Source organism: Arvicanthis niloticus, chromosome 9 (genome assembly GCF_011762505.2).
Source record: "Arvicanthis niloticus isolate mArvNil1 chromosome 9, mArvNil1.pat.X, whole genome shotgun sequence".
NCBI classification, from domain to species: Eukaryota; Metazoa; Chordata; class Mammalia; order Rodentia; family Muridae; genus Arvicanthis; species Arvicanthis niloticus.
The window spans coordinates 6,639,921-6,661,776 of NC_047666.1; the positions used below are offsets into that span (position 1 = coordinate 6,639,921).

Genomic DNA, 21,856 nt, shown 5'->3' on the forward strand with positions numbered 1-21,856 from the left:
GGGATTAAAGGCTTGTCTTAACTTCTATCAGAATAGAGATTGGTTTACAAAATTGATGTCAACAGTCTCAGTGCAGCTATAAGATTGCCACTAGCACTTAATGTAAGTGTGAACTTGGTAAGTCTTACTACTTTTTACATGATTTCATCACTGTGGAAAGGGGATAGTTATTTATCAAAAGTGATGTGAGGATGAAACATTTCTAGTATCTGCTACCTGAGATATGTTTTCTATTACATCCTGCACCAGTGGAAAAGATTGAAAACTATAGTGTATATTGCCTTAGTGGGATTTAAGGCTCCCAACTAATGTCAGAGTTAGCATGTCATTACTAAACAAGTTTCCTTCCTTCACACATAATATTCAATGTACTGTAAAACATTTCCTCTTAGGCACATTTGGGGAGCTCGACACAGAGCTATTTCTCATGTAACCCCTGCTATTTTGTAACTTGCTCTGTTGATCTGGTTAGCCTTGAACTCAGAGATTCACCTGCCTCTGCCTCCTAAGTGCTCAGATTAAAGGCACGCGCTACCACCTCCTGCTCTGGAGTACATTTTACTAACACCGGCTCCCTCTTAAGCTTTGGCTGACCAGATACCGACAGATTAATTAATCGCGCTGACTCTAGAAAGCATTTCCACAAACACTGTTTTGGAGGCTTGCCGGGCAGGACTTAATAGCTCTTAAAGCGTGGTCGCAATGACCGGAAAAGGCGCGCAACCCAGATAGTTCAACTCCTCTTGTGGATTCGTTCTGCCACGCAGATTCGTGATCGGTGAGAGCAAACCTGGAATTCCGTTCCACATTAAACAGAATTGCCCTGATTTCTTACGAAGGGTGGAGGACGCAGCTCTAGAAACCCAACAGTCAGGGACGTGCAGCTGTGCGGTAGCAATCTACCAGAGGCTAGTGTGGCACCCCCCACCCCCCGGAAGTTTTTGAGGCTCCAGTTACTAGGTCTGGGAGTCACCTTGACCCTCCCAGAAAGGTGGAGAAAGTCCTCGGCCGGAGACGGAGTAAGTGAAACCAAAGACAGAGGGCAGTTTCATGAGCAGAAGACGCCCTCACGTTTTCCTGTTTTCAGAGGTATCTAAAGACCGAGAGTTTAAGGGTGACAAGAGCAGGTGGCAGAACTCCGCCCCGTACTCGCTTCCCCACCTTCAGCGAGCACGCTGCACTCTTTCCTTGAGATCCCGCCTCTCCGGCGCGCGCGAAGAGTTGCTGCGCGGTGCACGCTGGGAGTTGTGGTTCAGGAGTAACCAGACAGCTCAGGATGGTAAGCTGTGGCCTACACGCCCCATGGTGCTGTGCGGCGCGGGCCGCTCCCGGATGTGTGCCTGGCGCCGGAAGAGAAGGCGGCCCCCCTCTCTCAGCCCGGCCATCTTGTGGGAAGAGCTGAAGCAGGCGCTTTTGGCTCGGCGCGGTCCGCTGCAATCCGTGGAGGAACGCGCCGCCGAGCCACCATCATGCCTGGGCACCTACAGGAAGGCTTCGGCTGCGTGGTCACCAACCGATTCGACCAGCTATTTGACGACGAATCGGACCCTTTCGAGGTACTGAAGGCAGCAGAGAACAAGAAAAAAGAAGCCGGCGGGGGCGGCGTTGGGGGCCCCGGGGCCAAGAGCGCGGCTCAGGCCGCGGCCCAGACCAACTCCAACGCGGCAGGCAAACAGTTGCGTAAAGAGTCCCAGAAAGACCGCAAGAACCCGCTGCCCCCCAGCGTCGGCGTGCCTGACAAAAAGGAGGAGACGCAGCCGCCGGTGGCGCTTAAGAAAGAAGGTAAAGCCGGCCGAGGCGGTGGGGAGACCGGGCTGGCGGGCAGGACGGGGGCGTGCGCCGCTCGCTCGCTCGCTCGCTCGCTCGAGCAGCCGGAGGGGCCGCGGAGCCCTCGGAGCCCCTTACGGTGCCCGGAGCGTGGCTGCTCCCGAGTCCACGCCGCTCGCAGGCTCGGCGGGAGCCTTCCCGCCTCGGGCTGAGCGTGCTCGGAGAGGGCGGCCCGGGCGTTCCCGCCGATTCCTGCCGGGCGCTCGCCTCCTGGCTCAGCGCGCCCGGGAGCAGGCGGGCACTGCTTCCTGCCCGGCGAGCTCCTGGCTGCCGCTGCCCGCTGTGGGCTCCTGCCCTGCCATCTTGTCCCACAATGGCGGGGGACCCTGAAGGAAGGGCCTGGGCTTGGAGTTCCCACTCGGGCTGCGTCTGTTTGGGGGGGGGCCACTGTTGTAAGAGCGGAGGGAGTTGCTGTTGGTGTCCCACGTGTGCGTTTTGTGTTGTGCCCTCTCGCTCGCGCGCTAGTTACTTACTGTAACTTACCGGCGGGGATGAAAGTGTCGGAGGGGACAATCTGGCCCCACTCACTTTACAGGGAGTTCTGAATAAAGACTGGCCATTAGCGGAACCCATCTCATGGCTCGGTCCCTTCTTCCAACTCCCTGGAGCCCCCAGGTCACAGGGCTTTGCCAGCTCGGGGGCCTCGTGGACGAAATAAGTGCTCCCAGCCTGTCACGTCCCGGCAGCAAAGCTCAGTCTGCAGCTTGTCCTCCGCACGTGCGTCCAGCGTGGTCGGGTCTTCATTGGCGGTAAATAGGCTCTTCTAGGGCACTAGAAGTTTCATAGTTGTTTCGCTTTTAGCATTCTTCTCCACTACTGGCTTATTGTGATTGAGAAGGCAAAGCAATTAGGGACTAAGAAAGAGTGAAAAATCAATAGCGAGTAGCTATAGAATAATCTGTGAGTCTTAAAATTGCTATTATGTTAAAGTGCTTCTTACTGCCACGTGCTCATGAAAGGAATTGTTTCTCTTTAGCTTGTGTTAGGTTTTAAGTTTTTTTTTTTTTTTTTTTGAGGGAGGGGTGTCTTTTAGTAAAGGCTTAGAGTGAAACATCCAGTACCTAGTAGATTTATAAAAGGAAAGAATTCTGTTAAAAGATTTGGAAGCATAGTCTGGAGTGTTAGAAAACATCACTTGGGCAGAAGTACTGAGCCGATTAAGCTTCTTGACATTACATAGATGAATAAGACATTTAATTCCTGTGTTAGAGACACTGATTGGTGTATTTTAAACTGCTCAAATTTACCTCCTCGATGACTGTAATTCGCAGAAGTATATTAATAAGTTGAGTAAATAAAACACATCAGGTAGATGAACTCATTAAAAATCTTGAGAGCATGAAGCCTGATTTTAAATTACTCAGTTTTCACCACGAAGCCAATTTATGATCTTCCTGTAAACTAGCATTGTCATCAGTAAACTGTCATCAGTGTAGGGCATTTTTATATATAGCCAGGATTAAGTTTGTCATTTACTTCAGAAAACTTTTTCACATTAGTAGTCAACATTTTTTTCTAAGTTACTTCCAAGTCTTCTTCTGTGGGTTGTATTGGGTATTGAACTCATAACCTTGTTCGTGCTGGGGAAAATTTTGCATTCCACATCCCAAACACTTAGATCACTCTTAAACCAGAGATGATTTTAAACAAGGTTATATATACATAAGGGGAAATGTAGAATAAAAATGCCAGTCAGTGCTGTGTATTAGTGGTTGTAGACTAATAAACAAAGTAACTATCTCTAAGAATGGAAACAATTATTAACCTATGGTGTGTCCTGTCTCAAACACAATGCTGGAATGTAATGTTTTTCTTACATAAATTTTGTAGCTTTTCTCTATTTGAAGAACTTGAGAACTGGCAAAATGTCTTTTAAGTGTAGACCAGGTTTTTTGGGTTTAGCAAAAAAAAAACCAACTCTGGTTATTAGTGCAGTGAAGAGCTCAAGTATCTGGTAAGTACAGTAAAAGAACCTTGCATGCTTTTTTAAAAGTATAATTTTTCAGTAGATGAATTTTGTGATAGTGGCAGAACCCAGCCTTTTGCAAACTAAGCGAAAGTAGCTCTCATTGAGCTGCATTACCACCCCTTGATGAGTTTAGTAAGTTTTTTTTTCTGATTATGTAGGCCTCATACTGAAGGTTGGGTGGGGAAGCAAGCCATTGTTCCTTGGGTGTGTTTAGCTTGGTTATCATTACAAGGACTGAGCTGGTTCTATAGCTCCACCCCAATACCCTATACCTCTGATGAAATATATGTGAATGCCTTGGTCTAAGGGCTATATTGAAGGCTTGCCCTGAGAATTTACAGAGACTGAGCTTTAAATATTAAGGGATTTCACCTTTACTGTATGGCTGGTTAAAGATATCTGAACAAATAAATATATCTTGATGGTGTTCCATTTTCTTAGAATTAGTCACATTTAAAATTTTACAAAAACAATTTCTCATTTTCTGATTTTGTGTTTTGGACTGTCAACACCTATGGCTTGGAAATTAGCATATTTGAAATGTTGGGCATGCATTTAACTATCAGCTTGTCTTTTAGAGTACCAATAATCAATTTATATTCTTTTTGTGAGTTCCCTATGTTATCAAAAAAATAAAGGCAGGAAAATTAGTTAATGCTTTAAATATCAGTGTCATAAATTTTTTTTTTTTGAGAGTGGGTTCTGTGACTGAACTCAGGGCTGTACATGTTACTAACACCCTGGTAATGAGTGAGCTAAAGTTGCAGCCTCCTGGGCATTTAATTGCTAAAAGGTCTTTCTGTGTCTAATTTGTGAAGATGCTTTGAAAACAGATACTTGTAAGAGCAGACCTAGAAGAAAAAGGCTTACTATCTATACTAATAATGAAGTATTTCCTACTGGTTACATGATAGTGTTAAAAAAAATAAATTTGGGAATATATATATAGAGATATGTGTACACATACTTGGACTTTGAATATTTGGGTCTGAGAAAGGTGGGGTTTTTTTCTGGTTAAATAGCTCTGCTTGTTTGGGATGGAGTTGGGACATGGCCTTGAATTTGTAAACCTGCCTTACCCAGTCTAGTATTAGTGTTGTAGGACTGTCTAGTTCAAATAGCTGTCTTAAATTAAAGTTGTTTTTAGAATTCATAAGTGCCTTTTGTTTTCCTTTCAGAATTACAATTTTATAGAATCAAAGAGTTCTTTATTGCCTCCCCATCTAGATGATATAGAATAATATAGGGTAAATTTCATTCTTCTGAGGGGCATATCTAGTGCTTTGTTATTTATGAGTGGCTACTGGTATTAGCTTTGATGTTTTAAAAGCCAAAAATATATTCCTTGATTGAACTGTATATAAGTTTAAAATTTCATAGTAAGAGACTTTGACTTGGAAACTAAAGAAAGGAGTGATGGTAGCTAGTGATTTGTCAGTTATAGAATGCTTGTAGATGAAGCTTGAGATATTATTTACTGTTGAATAGGAATGTTCTAGTTGGTTAACTATACATGGATGATGCCCATCAGCTTTAATAATTTAGCCTAAACTTTTTGTAATATAAAAATGATTTACTTATGTTGGTTATTTGTCATAAGGAATAAGGCGAGTTGGAAGAAGACCTGATCAGCAACTTCAGGGAGATGGGAAAATAATTGATAGGAGACCAGAAAGGCGACCACCACGTGAAAGAAGATTTGAAAAGCCACTTGAAGAAAAAGGTGAAGGAGGTGAATTTTCAGTTGATAGGTAAGCATTAAATAAGGTTTTCTTGCTTTGTCTCCTTATAGTTAGATCTTTTTTAAAATATTTTTTTAATATTTATTTTATTTTTTTAAGACTTACTTATTTTATATACGTGAGTGCACTGTAGCTGTCTTCAGACACGCCAGAAGAGGGCATCTGATCCCATCACAGATGGTTGTGAGAGCCACCATGTCGTTGCTTGGAATTGAACTCAGGACCTTTGGTAGAGCAGTCACCCCTGAACCACTCTCCAGCCCCTAGTTAGATCTCTTTGTTTTTGTTTTTGTTTTTTTTTTTCCGAGACAGGGTTTCTCTGTGTAGCCCTGGCTGTCCTGGAACTCACTCAGTAGACCAGGCTGGCCTCGAACTCAGAAATCTGCCTCTGCCTGCCTCTGCCTCCCAAGTGCTGGGATTAAAGGTGTGTGTCACCACTGCCCGGCAGGGCTTAGTTAGATCTTAATGTAAATATGTGAGTTGGGCAGAGTAGTTGGAGTGACTACTTTGTGTATTTCAGAGAAATGTAAATGTGCATTACATTTACATTTTTTATAACATGTTTTAAGTTAGATCTCTTAATAGTAATATTTTAATTAAGCCAGTGTCCATTTTTTTTCCTTTCTCTGCCCAGACACTGAGTTTAAAAGGACAGTGGTATTGGCTCTCCCTCACGCCCCATGCAAGCTCCTTGTGATGATTGTAGTTTTTGTGTGTATAGGTAGGTGAATAGCATTATGACATGAAGTGAGTCAGTAAGTCAATGCGTTCTAGCCCGCAATGCTGTAAAGAATAGCAAAACAGTTTCTAATTCTCCCATATATGAGTAGAAATAAACTTGGAATTTTCTACACCATATATTTAGTTGTTGGGTTATGAGCCAGGGAGTATATTTTATGTTTTTGAGCTTGGAGTGGATTTTTCAGTTTCTGGAAGTTTTCTAGTTTCTGGAAACATTAGAGATATAATTTTTTAATTTGCTTTGTAGACCGATTATTGAACGGCCTATTCGAGGCCGAGGTGGTCTTGGAAGGGGTCGAGGAGGCCGTGGACGTGGAATGGGCCGAGGCGATGGATTTGATTCTCGTGGCAAGCGTGAATTTGATAGGCATAGTGGAAGTGATAGATCGTAAGTCTTATATTGATTGTTGTATATATGAGATTTAAATGTGCTTATTTAGTAAAAACAAAATTTGAATTTCTAGAACTAAAGAGTATAATGTTAACTCAGTTTTGTTAGTTCTTTTTCACATTACAGTGGCCTGAAGCATGAGGACAAACGCGGAGGTAGCGGATCTCACAACTGGGGAACTGTCAAAGATGAATTAACGTTGGTATTCTGATTTTTTTTTTAAGTTACATAATTTCAGTTAAACCAAAACTGCTAACTTAGTAGTGGATTATCAATAACTTAAATTTTTTTTCTGAAGCAAGAATTGATGTTTTGTCTTAAAGCTATATATAACTTTACAGTGTCTTGAGATATGTTTATATTAAATGACCAAATTTTTATACTTAAGCATATTAATAGTTTTATTTTGATAATGGATGTGTATATAGTCCTGAAGCCCTGTGATGAGGGTGTTGGGAATATTATGACTAATAGTGCTAACTGTAGCTATTGTAGTCTTGTTCAGTTGAGGTTAGCCTTGTACTTGCTATGTAATTACAGCCCTCTACTGCTGTGTCTGACTTAGAAAACCTTGTTTTAAAAGTGTGTTAGCTAATTTAATAATTTGTTTTCTCTTAGAGGTCTATTGGAGAGTAAAATTAGTAGAAATAAAATTAGTAAATATATAAAGAGTTTTTACTATGATATGAAGGAATTTTGGCTATGTGTAAATGGACCTAGACGCCTCTCTTCTTTCTTTCCTTAGAGAGTCACCCAGATACATTCAGAAACAAATGTCTTATAATTGCAGTGATTTGGATCAATCAAATGTGACTGAGGAAACACCTGAAGGTGAAGAGCACCCAGTGGCAGACACTGAAAATAAGTAAGTGCTTTTGTGTGAGGAAGTAATACTCCAACGTGGAAGTCTGTCTGGGTTTTTTTTTTTTTCCCCAGTGAGGTAACTGTAATTTTATGCGGTTATTTGATTGTATCAACTAGAGGAGACTTTCTTGATTAGAGATACTGTCTTGTGTAGTTCAGGGTGGCCTGGAATTCTAAGTACTGAGAATGTAGAAGTGTACATTGTTCAGTGGTTGCTGGCTTGGTAATTGTACTGTTTTCATACACCTTAGAAAGGTGTATTTATTTTGAAAGAATATATGTATTTTAAGTAAAGCCTTTTAGAGCTAATAAAAAAAATGATCTCTTGCTACTCAAGGATGAAGGAAAGGAACAAAGTCCTTTGTATTTGAACTGACTTGATAGGATTTATAGGTAGAATTATTAAAAACTGAACCAAGTTTTGGTATAAGAGGTATTTGTAGTGTTTAGTCATAGTTCAAAGTAATCTACATTTTCAGTTATACAAACTAAAACAAGACAACTTGAAATGACTTGGTAAATTATGTCCAACTCAAAGTTTTTTCTATTGATGTGAATTTTGAGCAGCAAATTATTTGAAACCATGAAAAGCGATGATGAGAATGTTTTATTAGTTGATTAGTATTTTGTTAAATTTCATGTATATGTGTGTATGCCTGCATGGGTGTTAAGTGCACTGCATTCATGCAGTATCTACACAGGACAGAAGAGGGTGCTGTAGTAAACAACGGGATATTGGGTGTATTTTTGGCACACTGATTTTATTTTCTTTGGATACGTTGGGTTACGACACGAGCACTGCTGTCTTGAAATCAGTAGCTGCTGCTAAGCATTGGTTCTAGTGGAGCTTGCCAGGTGGTCTAGGACTCTGAATGTGTGAGCCATTAGTGATTGCTGAAGGGTAGGCAGTAAGCTTTTTTTGGTGTTATTTCTCATGTTTCCTGTGTTAATGTAAATAACTAGTGAAGCTCATTGGTGCACCAGGCAGCTAAAATAATGCCTTTGTGTGCTTGATCTGGAATAAATACACGTTTTTCTTGCCTCTCCAGGAAAAGTTGAAAAAGTTCAGCATAATATATTTTAACTGGTGAAATTGACAGGTCTGGTTCTAGGTTTTTATTCTTTTGACAGTCTTTGATTTCCATTGTGATACGGTTTGAGTGAGGGTATTTTCTCTGAACCCTCACCAGCATTTCTTCCTGTTAATAGCCATTTATGACTAGAATGAAGTTGATTATTGTACTGTGGTTTGATGTTTTATTTTTTTATAGTCAGTGTCTCTTGTAGCCCTCCCTGACTTCCCTTTGAACTATGTAATGAAGGACTACTTTGCTTATGTATGATCCTTTCCAGAGTGCAGGGATTCTAGGTGTGCCCAGTCATGGCTAGTTTGCATTGTCAGGACTCTTAAGTTCTAGGTATACACTGCCATCTGAGTTACATCCCCAGCCCTATTGGTTTTAATTACTGATGTTGAACCTTTTCATATACTTTGTGGCCAGTTTTTTTTTTTTTTTTTTTTTTTGGTTTTTTGGTTTTTTGAGACAGGGTTTCTCTGTGTAGCCCTGGCTGTCCTGGAACTCACTCTGTAGACCAGGCTGGCCTTGAACTCAGAAATCCGCCTGCCTCTGCCTCTGAAGTGCTGGGATTAAAGGCATGCGCCACCACCACCCGGTGGTTGTATTTCTTTTGGGGGAAAAAAGCTTTTTCTATCCCCCCCCCTTTTTTTTTTTTTGTCTTTTTCCGGACAGTGTTTTTCTGTGTAACAGCTCTGGCTGCCCTAGAGCTCACTTTGTAGACCACACTGGCTGGCCTTGAACTCAAAGCACCCAGGTGCTAGCCCCATTATTTACTCATTTTCGATTTTTTGTTGTTGTTGAGCTATTTGAGTTTCTTAACATGTTGGTGAATAGGTTATGATGTATTTCCTTCTGTCTGTGCACATTGTTTTTCTGTTTGATGAAATCCCATTGGTCAGATTTTGCTTTTGTTTCCTTGCTTTTTGGGGTCATTGGCCAAACCAATTCCCTGAGGTATTCTTGCCATTTGAACTTTGTTGTTATTTTTAGTTTTATGTATGGGTAGATGTTTTATGTGAATGTTTGTATATACAAGACACATGTGCAGTACCCAGAGGGTGTCATTAGATCTGGACCTGGGGTTGTAGATGAGAGCAAGTAGGTTCTGATGCTCAAGTCTGGGTTCTCAGGAAGAGTGGCTCTCAACGGCTGAATCATTTCTCAGTCCTGTTTGGTTTTTGATAAGACAATTTTGTAATGCTGGCATAGAACTCAATATGTAGCCTAGGCTGGCTTCAGTTTATAAGATCTGCTTGCTTTTGTCTCTAGATCAGGGATTAAAGGCATGTGCCACCACTCTCCATTTCAATCCATTCATTTACAATTTTTAACTGTTAAAGAATTGGTTTTCCTATAGAGCGTAGGAGAAAGCCTATGTTTCCTAGTATCATTTATTGAAGAGATTGTCATTTTTCAGTGTGTATGTTCTTGGGATCTTATGTAAAAAAAAAATTGGCTGTAAATACATGGATTCATCTTTTTGGAACTGTTGGGTCTGTGTCATTTCATCTAGGACAATGATTTTCAGGCCACATTAGATCAATCAGAGAAAGGAGTATTCTTTCTAAGCTTCCTTTTTTTTTTCAAAGGAGTAGCTCTGGTAGCTGGGCATGATGACATAAGCCCATAATTATAGCAGTTAGGAGGTGGATGCAAGATGATCAGGAATTCAAGGCCAGCCTGGGCTACAGACCCTCTGAAGTGACTTGAGAAAAAGGAATAGAAATATAAAGTGCTATTTTGGTGAACAACTCTTAATGAAGAGAGAAGCATTGTATTTTGTGAGGTTGTTGGAATATCACTGGAATATACAAAAGTAAAAGGAAATAGATGGTCTTTTACATTGAGAATTTTTAATTATGTTACTTGGTGGTGGTGTGCAGCTTCAATCCCAGTACTTGGGATGAAGAGGCAGGTGAATCTCTGAGTTTGAGGTGAGCCTGGTCTACAGAAAGAGTTCAGGACAGCCAGACCAGTGCTTGAAAAACAAGACAAGAAAAGAATTTAATATGAAATGTGTTACTTTGGAGGGTAAGCATAATGGGGATTAATGGTACTCAACACATCCTTTTTCTTTATTAAACAAATTTGAGTCACTTTCAGAATGATTCTCAAAGACTTTCTCAGAAGAAAATTATATATTCATGGAATATTAGAAAGGATTTCTCTAGTCAGGACCCAGGAGCAGTTGGGGTAATTATTCTAATGAAGATGATGGTCACCATGTTAGTAGTCTACTCTTAGTAGAGGGAAACCAAATGTAAGGATATTTGAAGGATAGGTTTAAGAAGCAAAACTTCCAGTAGTTTTTAAAGGTAGGCATTACTGTGAGAATTGATGAATCATTAGGGCAATTCCAGGGCATTAATTCTATTTGGAAAATGATTTGATAGACTTTATTCAACATCCTGTCAAGATTGAATGCAAATTTACTCCAGGAAGTTATAAGACTAGAATCTGTCCAAATATCAAGAACTACATAAAGACATTTTAGCAATGATGCTAAACTAAATCACTTGCTATCTTTGGAAGGAAGCACAGCTCCCAAAAATAGCAAATGATTTGTTTGGTGACATTTGGAATTAGACTAAGATATTGGATCCCTAGGCCTGTGCTTTATGTAGAAAGGGGAACAGATAATTAAAATAGTTAACCTAGGAATTATATTGGGAAATAACTATATTGGGATAAATACTGAAACCAGTTTGTGGACAGTCCCATTACTAATGAGGCCTCAGTGTCTTGTTCATATGTGTTAGAGGTTGGTTGGTTTGAGTTGAGAATTAAGTAGAATTTCAGATTTGTAGACATTAGGCTTTTATACTTTGGGTGCTGAAGTAGGAGAACATTAGATATAATGGTCTCCTTTATGAAGTAAAAACGATGGGGTGGGCTTGGTTCAGTCAGTAAAGCATCTGCTGCTCGAGCTTTAAGCATGGGTGTGCATCTGACCAACCTTACCACTTTTAGTGAGGATGGGAAGATTTTTCTACCCCCAACATTGACCTTTGGCATGCCTCTATGTGGCCAGGCACATATGAATACTTGTAGGTGCCGCATACACTGTTTTAAGAAAAAGAAATTATTTATACAAGATGGTACAGTTTAAAATAAAGTTTCAAAGAAATGTTAATAAGGCCAGTTCATGGTAAATATTCATTTAAGAAGGCAAGTTAATTTGTAAACACAAATAAATGGGCAAATAGACTGGTGCTGTCTTCTCCTGCATGTTCTTCCGTCCTGCATGTTGGACACGGTCACTGGGTTATATAGAAAGCCGCGACTCTACTTTCAATAATAGTCTTTTCTAGCAGAGTACTAACAATTACTTTCTTATTGTAATTTGAAATATACATTTTTAAATTTTTGATTTATGCATTTGACTGTTTTGCCTATATCTGTGTATGTGTACCATTTGCTTCTCTGTTGCCTCAGAAGAGGGCTTTCTATCTCCTGGAGCTGGAGTCACAGGGAGTAGTGAGCTATCATGAGTGTGCCAAGTCAGTGAGTGCTCTGAACCTCACCAAGTATTTTCCTACAAGTTATTATCTGCCACAAGGCATAAAATTTAAATGTCTTTTTCACAGGGAGAACGAAGTTGAAGAGGTTAAGGAAGAGGGTCCAAAAGAGATGACTTTGGATGAGTGGAAAGCTATTCAAAATAAAGACCGAGCAAAAGTAGAATTCAATATCCGAAAACCAAATGAAGGTGCTGATGGACAATGGAAAAAGGGATTTGTTCTGCATAAATCAAAAAGTGAAGAGGTAAAGTTAAAATTGTTTAAATTTGTTCAGATGTGACTTGAGTTATTTCTGTTTTAATTTTCATATGGATAACTTTTGTTATTTGAGATAGGGATTTCTTTGTAGCTCTGGCTGTTTTGGAACCTGCTTTATAGACTAATCTGGCCTTGAATTTCAGATTCACCTGCTCCAAGAGCTAGGATTAAAAGCATGTGCCTCTACTGCCTGGCTAATAGATAACTTTTTTTTTTAAAGATTTATTTACTTTATTTACATGAGTACACTGTAGCTGTCTTTAGACACACCAGAAGAGGGCATCAGATCTCATTATAGATGGTTGTGAGACACCATGTTGTTGTTGGGAATTAAACTCAGGACTTCTGTAAGAGAAGTCAGTGTTCTTAAATTCTGAGCCATCTCCAGCTCTTAACCTTTGTTTTAGTCTTAATTTTGATATAGGAATTTGCTAAGAAAGAAAAATATTCAGGACTTGGAAAATGTTGATATTTTTCCTCATTTAATAAACGTGAGAACTGATGTAAACTTTTGGGAAAGTCATAGCTAAGGCTTATGTAAATGTGAATCTGGCCAGACATATTTTTTATAAAATACTTTTCTCTAGCAGCATTTGCTGTCCTTTTTGATACATGAATGTATTCATGTTATAAATTGGGCTGTGTCAGCATTTCAAACTGTTATGCAAAGGTAAAATTAAATGTTAATTTATAAGATTTGATGAGATTTTGCTTATTCACTTATTTTTGATTTTGGGGATTGAACCCAGGCCTTCAAATATGCTATAAATATATTTTATAAAACATAAATATATTTTATAAATATATATATTTTCTGCCATTGAATCATAACCCTTAGCACTCAATTTCTAAATACATTTTAGTTTTTAGGCATACTGATGGCAGAGGCCAATATGAGAAGCATTGTTAAATAGAATTGAATGAAGTTAAATAGAGTTGGTTTTAGAGAAGGGATGATTTTTAAGATTTACTCCATAAAGATATAAATGGAAATTGTTTGAAATGTCAAGTCTAAAAAAGTAAATCTTATTCCATTAGAATAAATTTTTCTTATCCTAGTTCTTGCAGATAAGATTGTTAGTATTGTATGAGTAGACTGATACAGATAGAAATCCTGATTGAACTATAGAAATTATTGTAAAAATTGCCGTTTAAAATGATGTATTAGTATGAAAAAGCTAGTTGTGATATTAGGTAATCCATCAGTGTAGTGTGTGCCCAATTTAAAAGATTTTACTCTAAGCTTGGCAGAAAACTACAGCAGTCCTATTTATGTGTGATTTTTGCCTTCTGCTGCTGTTTTTAGTTAACCTCTAATCAATTAAAGTCCAAAATACTAAGTAGGAAATTGAAGAACTCTATAATTTTATATTGCATGCCATTCTGAATAGTGTGGTAAAGGTTTAGTGTTTATTTTCCTGTACTGTCTGTGTGCATTGTGTGTACTTGCCCCTTTCGTAACCTAATATAGCTCATATATAGGAATAACATAGTGTAGGGTTTGGTGCTGTCTGGTTTCAGGCATTCCCTGAATTTTAATATGCTCTGCAAATATTGGGGACTGCTGTATTTATATAAAGTAAGAAAACTTTATTTTTGAAGATTATAACATACACAGTTGGGTTTTTTGTTTGTTTGTGGGGTTTTTTTGTTTTTGGGTTTTTGTTGTTGTTGTTGTTGTTTTGGCTTTTTCGAGACAGGGTTTCTCTGTGTAGTCCTGGCTGTCCTGGAACTCACTCTGTAGAGCAGGCTGGCCTCGAACTCAGAAATCCACCTGCCTCTGCCTCCCAAGTGCTGGGATTAAAGGCGTGTGCCACCACTGCCCAGCACACAGTTGGTTTTAAAACATTAAAGCTGACATCCTTATTTATCAAGTCGCCTGGGTTAATACATGTATTTTATCTTTGTAATGTGAATACTTGTTTAAATATGGGCTTACTGGTTTATTTAACATTGATACTACCTATATGACAGGTGGTTCTGAGAAGCAAGAAATGAGCTTTGTGGAATGATAAACTTACAAGCTTAATAATTGTATTGACAGAGCTGAGATTAGAGGAGAATTGACATCTTCGGTGCTCTGGAGAGATCGGAGTGGATTTGTTTAGTATCATCACATTCTAGAACACAACCTAAAAGTTAGGAATGTGCTCTGAGTATCAAAACTCCTTTGTGGTAAACTCATCCAGGTTCAAATGTATTCACTTGAGCTTGTATTGCTTCTGTGTTCTAGAAAGTTAATAAATGACACCAGTGGTTTGAAATAACAAACACTTAACCCACAAGCTAGAGAAATGATTTTTATTTGGTGCTGTTGTAGATTCATATGCCTGGCTTTTAAATTTCCTTAAAATTTATATTTGTTGATCTAGTGCCATTAAATCATGTTGTCAAAACTAAAGCAATGGAATTTAATTTGGGTATCAGCATACAGAAACTAGTGTAAAGAAAATGTTCATTTGTGTTTGATAGTAATAGCTGTTATTAGGTAGCTGATATGTTAAGTAGCTAGAAAGGATAGTGTGTATATTGTCTTTCAAAATAGATTTTATGTGTATTAAGTCAACTTTGATTAGTGTTAAGGGAACTTTTCAGCCAAGGGTTAAAACTAATTTCATCTAGAATATATAAAAGCCAGGCATTAAGAGGTAAGTTCTTTTATTGTAGCTGTTCTTTTTGCTAGTTCGTGGATTCTTTTTTTTTCCCCCCACCTTTTTAATCCCCTAACACTATTAGGAGAGCAAAAGGGATAGAGAGGAAAAAGATTCCTGAATATATTAAGGGATTGGAAAGGGGGATTATATTCTTAGATTAATTACTTCCTTCTGATTGAGGGCATTGAGTTCCTTGGGATAAGTTTGATCCTTGCAATCAGGATATCTAATTTCTTGTTTTTTCTTTGCATACAAACTCCAACCAACCTACCCACTCTGCCTCTAGGTCCTACCATTTCTATATCCTCTGAAAAGTACCCAGAATTCCAAATGTCACACAATAACATAAACTGTAGCGGCTGCTGTGTTTAGTCTGAAGCAGTCACACTTGAAATCAAAACAACACATTCCCATAATCTTTGCTGTGTTTTTCAAAACAATCAAAACTGTAAAATTGTCACATTTATTCCTTCTATGCTGAGACATATAGCTTACGTATGAAGATCTTAGTTTTGTAACACCTTATTAGTAAAGTCTTTTTAGTGGATTAATTTATAGTTCCAAGAGTCTCTAAAGTTTATACTGTTTGACTTGAAGTTAGGGTAATTTAGGTGGAGAAACAGTGAAGAATGAGTAATTGTTGTCTAAAATGCTTGAAACCAAACATGTTTCATATTGTGGAATATTTGAACAGAACACCCCTGATTTGAAAATAATGTTGCACAAAAAAATTATTTGAGGTAGGTTCAACCTATGTAAACTGCTTGCTTAACCTATGTAATTTTGTATATAAACTACAAAACTTAAAGTTGTGTACATTCAATTCAGCCTTGGGAAGGAGGTCCTAATTTTGAAAGAATACAGATTTATCACAAGTAGAAACTAGATGCCATATCATATTGGAATACCAATTTGAAGGAACTGTTTTCAGTGTTAAAAGTACTCACTGCCGAAGATTCAGGACTAGAGTGGGATCTTGTCACATGCATCATATGCCAGTAATCAAGGACTGGTATTACCTGCAATTCAAAGAAATTTATTAAAGAGAATTCATTCTTGAAGGTCACTAGCTGAGCCCCAAGTGAACTTACTAATTGTTGAGCTAGATAGTGGATATGTTCATGCAAAGTACAGGATTGAGAATTTGTCTTTTGGGGGAGAAAGCATTTTTAAAAATTTTGCACTATTTTATGTTAATTACCAAGGGGCTTTTATTTAACATTGTAGGCTCATGCTGAAGATTCAGTTATGGACCATCATTTCCGAAAGCCAGCAAATGATATAACGTCTCAACTGGAGATCAATTTCGGAGACCTAGGCCGCCCAGGACGTGGTGGCAGAGGAGGACGTGGTGGACGTGGGCGTGGTGGTCGTCCAAATCGCGGCAGCAGAACTGATAAGGTAATTTTAAGATGCCTTTTCTGTTTTAAGCAATTTAAGATTTGCAACAGATTACTGGCTAGATATTTTGCAGGGAGGGGCATAAGCAGAACTAAGGAAAGAAAGTGGAGCTCTGGCTGGCCTGGAGCTCACTCTGTAGACTGGACTGTCTTTGAACTCTGCCTTTGGAGCCATGGGATTAAAGCCATGGGCCACCACATCTGGCCTTAGGTTTTGTTTTGTTTTCCTTTTAAAGCTCCTTAATGATGAGAGTAGTGCTGCCAATAAGTTGAATTAATCATTCTATTGAACTCTTACTCTCTACCTGTCAGGGTGCTTGCTATGTTAACACTTTTTGCGTGCTGGATTTTATCTTTTGCCCTAGGGATATCCTCACTGCTGAGTAAATCCAGGTATAAAACAAGTTTAGGATTGCAAAAGTTTCTCTGAGACACTAGTCTATGCCATAAATAAGAATGGGATTTATGCCAGGTGATAGTACCATATGCCCTTCATCCCAGCACTTGGTAGGTGGTTCAAGACTAGCCTGGTCTACAAAATAAGTTCTAGACAGCCAGGGCTCCACAGTGAAATTCTGTCTTGAAAAACAACAATGTGGAATTCAATGTTATTTTTGTCCATGGGTGTTCTGTCAGGCTGTTTCCAAACCTGGAATCAGGCTCACCCTCCCAAGGCTTGTGACTAGCCCTTTGCTACCAGACCCCACTCTAAAACAAATTCTTAATGAGAAGTTTGAGAGATGCCCAAGGGGTTGATTTTTGAATTCAGAATTTCCCGCTAACAGAGTATTAAGGGTAACCTTAGTGTCCAGTTTGAAATAAACCATAGAATTCTGAAATCTTATTTTGAGGACTTTTTTGTTTCTGAAACTGTCTCATTTTACATATAACCAGTCTGTCCTGGAATTCACTGTTAGATCAGGCTGCCTCCCAAGTTCTGAGGTTTAAAGACTTGGACCACCACACTTATTTTAGTAATTGTTTGTTGTTTTGTTTTTGGGTTTTTTTTTGTTTGTTTGTTTTGTTTTTGTTTTTGTTTTTGTTTTGTTTTTTTTTTTTTTGTAGCCTTACCTCACTGGCACTGCAACCCTTTTCCTTAGGTTGTGAGTCCCCAATCATAAGTGTTTGTTTGGTTTTTTTTTTTTTTGCTGTTTCATAGCTATTTATTTTTGTTACTGTTGTGAATTGTAACGTGGATCTATGATACGTAGCCCCTGTGAAAAGGTCTTTACAGTCACACACAGTCACTAAGGGCTTATGATCAACAGGCTGAGACTGACCACCCTACCTGCTTCTTTGGAGGCTGCACATAGTGGTGTGGTAGCAATGCAATAGGTTTTATCATCAGTGATATTTTTCTCTGAATTTTTTTTTAAAGAGGAAGGTTTTACATATATGAGGGTTTTCAATAACTGGATTTGTTTCCAGGCTGTAATTGGATTATTTTCTATTATTGAATTATATTCTATTATTGAGTTATTATAATTATTGGATTATATTGTATTATTGAATGTGCCATTTAAATAATCGCTCACTGATAACTATTATTACGTTGCAAAGTGAAAAATATAAAGTTAGTAACAAAGTGAGAACCCAGGTGTAGCATGTAAATCTACTTAAATCATAAGTATGCTTGGTGTGGTAGCACATAACTATAATCCCAGTACTTGGAGATTCAGATCATGAGTTTGAGGGTAGCCTGGCCAGCAAGTGGCAAAAATCTTGTGTGTGGGGGGTTGGTGGTAGAAAGGAAGTGTCACTCTGGTAGAACACTTAACCTATAGTGCACACACCCTGCGTATGATCCCTAGCACGTCAGGTAAATTACAGTATTTCATTGCAGAAGGTAGCTCACTGCAAATACATGTAGTTTTATTGTGGTTTATAATTTTGTTTTTAAAGTAGAAGCTTTGATCTATTTTGTGTAGTGTCTTAACATGAACTTTTTAGAATTCAGTGTCTTAAGTACAGACATTAGCAGGCTATTTTCAGGATTTGAGAGTTGTGGCTAATGTTTTGTTTTTTGTTTTTTGTTTTTCCCTCCCCAGTCAAGTGCTTCTGCTCCTGATGTAGATGACCCAGAGGCATTCCCAGCTCTGGCCTAACTGGATGCCATAATACAACACTGGTTCCTTTGTGGACCCTCCTGTTCAAAGCTTTTGCATGCTTAAGGATCCCAAACAACTAAGAATTAAAAAAAAAAAAAAAAAAAAAAAAAAAGACTGTCATTCATACCATTCACACCTAAAGACTGAATTTTATCTGTTTTGAAAACGAACTTCTCTAGCTACACAGAAGTATCAAATATGTTAGTCAGTTTTGTATTTAGAAATGTATTGGTAGCAGGGATGTTTTCATAATTTTCAGAGATTATGCATTCTTCATGAATACTTTTGTATTGCTGCTTGCAAATATGCATTTCCAAACTTGAAATATAGGTGTGAACAGTGTGTACCAGTTTAAAGCTTTCACTTCATTTGTGTTTTTTAATTAAGGATTTAGATGTTCCTACAATTACAAGCTGGTTTTAAATATTGGACATAATACTGGTTTTAATACCTGCTTTGCATTTTCACACATGGTCAGCTGGGACATGTAAACTTCTGACTTACAAGATTTTATGCTGTGTGGAATACTAACCACTATGTATTTTAACTATATATTTTAATTTGGGAGTTGGAAATTTTGTTTTCACATCTTTCGGTAGCTGGTGTATACTAAATCTTTATACAGAAATGTCAGTACTTGAACAAATTCAAAACACATTGGTTTATTAATGTTTGGCTCATGCATGGTTTATTAGGCTCAAATTATACCTGATTCACCTATATTTACTTTTAAAATGTATGGCTTCCTCATTTTAAAAGTAAAACTAAACACTGCTTTTGGAACTTGTAAGCTACTTATTGTTGATAGATACAGCCTGTGTTTAGTGAAATAGTTTTGTGGGTGTGGGTTTTATCTTTCCTTGAACAAGGTGGGCAGAGTAAATTAGTTAATGCCTAATAGTTAACATGTATAAAATAAGAAGCTAGCCATTTGGTATTTGTGTATGAAAGTCCCCGAAATCACAATGTTTATCCATAATCAACAATCTTTATTTGGTTTTATAAAAACCAAAGGGCAGTGTGCTGAGATGGAAAAGTATCTTAACTTAGTTTTTCAAAGCCAGCTTTAATTTGGAACAGCAACACCACCCATAAAATTTAAAACAAGCTGTCTTGTTTATGAACTTCCTGTATGTTATGATAGGGTCTTGAGTTGATAGTGTTACAAATCAGTTCTCATTTCCTCCATTAGATAATGAGGCAATTGATGGGTTCTTTTAACAGAAGCATCACTGCTTATTAAAAAGCTAGATATGTAGAATGATTTAAAAAAATCCAGGTTTTCTAGGGTATTTTTATTCACATTTATTGATTAAATAGGGAAGGAATTTTATCCAAAGCTTTAAAGACTAGTTGTCAGCTTTTTTTTTTAAACCTCTGTTGTAATTATAACAATACTGGAGATCTTTTTTGCTAGTTAGAAGATTGGTTTCATGTACACATCTAAAAGCTACTATATAGTACATTTATTCATTGCATTTATTAATCTTGTTGCCAGCAAGTCTGACAGCTTGGAAAGAATTGTTTTTTTTTTTTTTTTTTTTAAATAGACTTGAGCTGGTGACTTACGCTGCACTTGTTCTGTACTAGTGCTGCTTTAAGTTTCACACGTTTAGACCCCTGCTTCTCCGAGGCAAGTAGACTTGTTGGCACCTTTGAGGTTGTAGCATATGCCCCCTTAAGTCAGTGTGCTTAAACTTTATCTTAATTCTTGTTTTAATAGTAACATCTTTACAGATTTTCAGCAACATGTAGAAAACACCTGCTCTTAGAAGCACAAGTTTTACTCATTGAGTCACTGTAACCAGAAAACATAGCAGCATTTATTTTATTGCAGATGTTCAGAGTAGGCTGAATATGAAGAAGTTGGTTAATTCTGTCTGATACCTGTGAATTTCCTTTCAGGATCACTTTATGTCAAGAGTTAAATGTAAACTTTGTTGAAAATAACAATTTATTTTCATGCTCATTTCCTAAAAGATAAAAGCAATCAAGTGGGAACCCCTTAATATGTTTCTTGGTTTCCCTTTTTCATTATCCTAAGATAATGCTACTTTAAGATTTTTGAATGTTTAGGTATCATGTGAGGTTTTTATTTGATAAACCTGCTGAGTCCTATATATGCTAGGAATACCTATCTTAATGGTGAAGTTAGGGAAGTTAGTACAGTGACATCAAGAGTGGATATAATGGCTTGAATGCTAGTAAAGGTAAATGGTATCAGTTGAAAGTTTTGGGACATTTCCAGTTTGGATTAAAGGGAGAGTATAGTTATTAGTTGAATACTATTTGGGGTTGCTGAGAGATCTTAAAGTAACAACAGGTTTTATAGTTCATTTTATTCAGTTCAGAATACGTCATTTGCAGAGTTATGAATGTATTTGGTTTATTTTTGGTATGGGTTTGGAGAGAGATTGCGCATTCCTTCGGGTTGTTATTTTTATAAATTACTAGAGATGACTGAAATAGAAATGTTATACTGAGCTTACAAGTGAAGTGTAAGTATTATTTTTAAGTGTCTTAAGAGCATTGGCAGGTGGAAGAAACCAGGTATTAATAATTAAAAATGTGAAGCTGCATGAACCTTACTAATGTTGACATTAAAGGTAAGACATTGCAGGCATATCTGTGGACAAGCTGCCAGACATTGAGCTAACTGGTATAGTATACCTATGATACATGCAGTTTCGCTTTCCAATCCAATGACTTTGGTTCTGGGTATCCATCCAGAGCCTTGTTCATGCTGGGCAAGTTGCTTAGCTGTAACCACAGTAAATGGAAAATATATTCTACCCCTAACCTTTGTAATTGTAGAGAAATTATGTAAATATTAAACGAAAGTCATATCCTATGTTCACTAAAAGACCAGAAACCAGACTGCTAGTATGGTTTGGTAAGTATGTCTGCTAGCAGGAGAGTGAAGTATTACCTTATTGAACAGCCTTAGTAATTTATCTGCAGTGGCAAAACCAGTTGTCAGGTGATTTGTGGGGTTTTGTTTGTTTTCCCTCCCCCACCCCCCAAGTTGATTTGAAGTGCTAGGGATTTGTGTGTCCTGGACACATGTTCTGTCATCAAAACTTCAACTTGAATTGTTGGGTTTTCTTGGGATAAGTGGCTGCTGAAGTGTAAGGTTTTGCTAGCTATGTCCTGATTGTTTCCAGGCCCGAATGTAAGAGCTCCTTTAAAATAAAGATTTATTTACCTCTATATGCATTAAGTCATGCTACTCTTGCAGCTACTCATGCAGTTCTTGTCACTTAAAGTGGGGGTGAGATGTCCATCAGGTAGCCACTTGTCCA

General features: G+C 38.2%; 1 protein-coding gene across 4 annotated transcripts; it reads left to right on the forward strand.

Moving 5' to 3' along the window:
• Window positions 1–1,339: 1,339 nt before the first annotated feature.
• On the forward strand, window positions 1,340–20,563 carry Serbp1 (SERPINE1 mRNA binding protein 1). 4 transcript variants are annotated; one of them, XM_034512298.2, is made up of 8 exons: window positions 1,340–1,782; window positions 5,397–5,547; window positions 6,527–6,667; window positions 6,779–6,868; window positions 7,416–7,535; window positions 12,201–12,378; window positions 16,274–16,447; window positions 18,495–20,563. In XM_034512298.2, exons 1-8 carry the CDS (start codon window positions 1,470–1,472, stop codon window positions 18,549–18,551), a joined length of 1,224 nt encoding a protein of 407 aa, XP_034368189.1. In that variant the 5' UTR covers window positions 1,340–1,469; the 3' UTR covers window positions 18,552–20,563. The 4 variants fall into 4 exon arrangements, with proteins under 4 accessions (XP_034368189.1, XP_034368191.1, XP_034368192.1 ...); XM_034512300.2 differs by having other exon boundaries at window positions 7,461–7,535; XM_034512301.2 differs by having other exon boundaries at window positions 6,797–6,868; window positions 7,461–7,535.
• Window positions 20,564–21,856: the final 1,293 nt, after the last annotated feature.

Bases quoted from the DNA above. Each gene is read 5' to 3' on its own strand.
- Serbp1 (XM_034512298.2), top strand. From the start codon at position 1,470: ATGCCTGGGCACCTACAGGAAGGCTTCGGCTGCGTGGTCACCAACCGA. The intron at 1,783-5,396 runs GTAAAGCCGGCC...ATTTGTCATAAG, and splicing joins GGTGGCGCTTAAGAAAGAAG to GAATAAGGCGAGTTGGAAGA. The intron at 6,668-6,778 runs GTAAGTCTTATA...CAGTTTTGTTAG, and splicing joins CATAGTGGAAGTGATAGATC to TTCTTTTTCACATTACAGTG.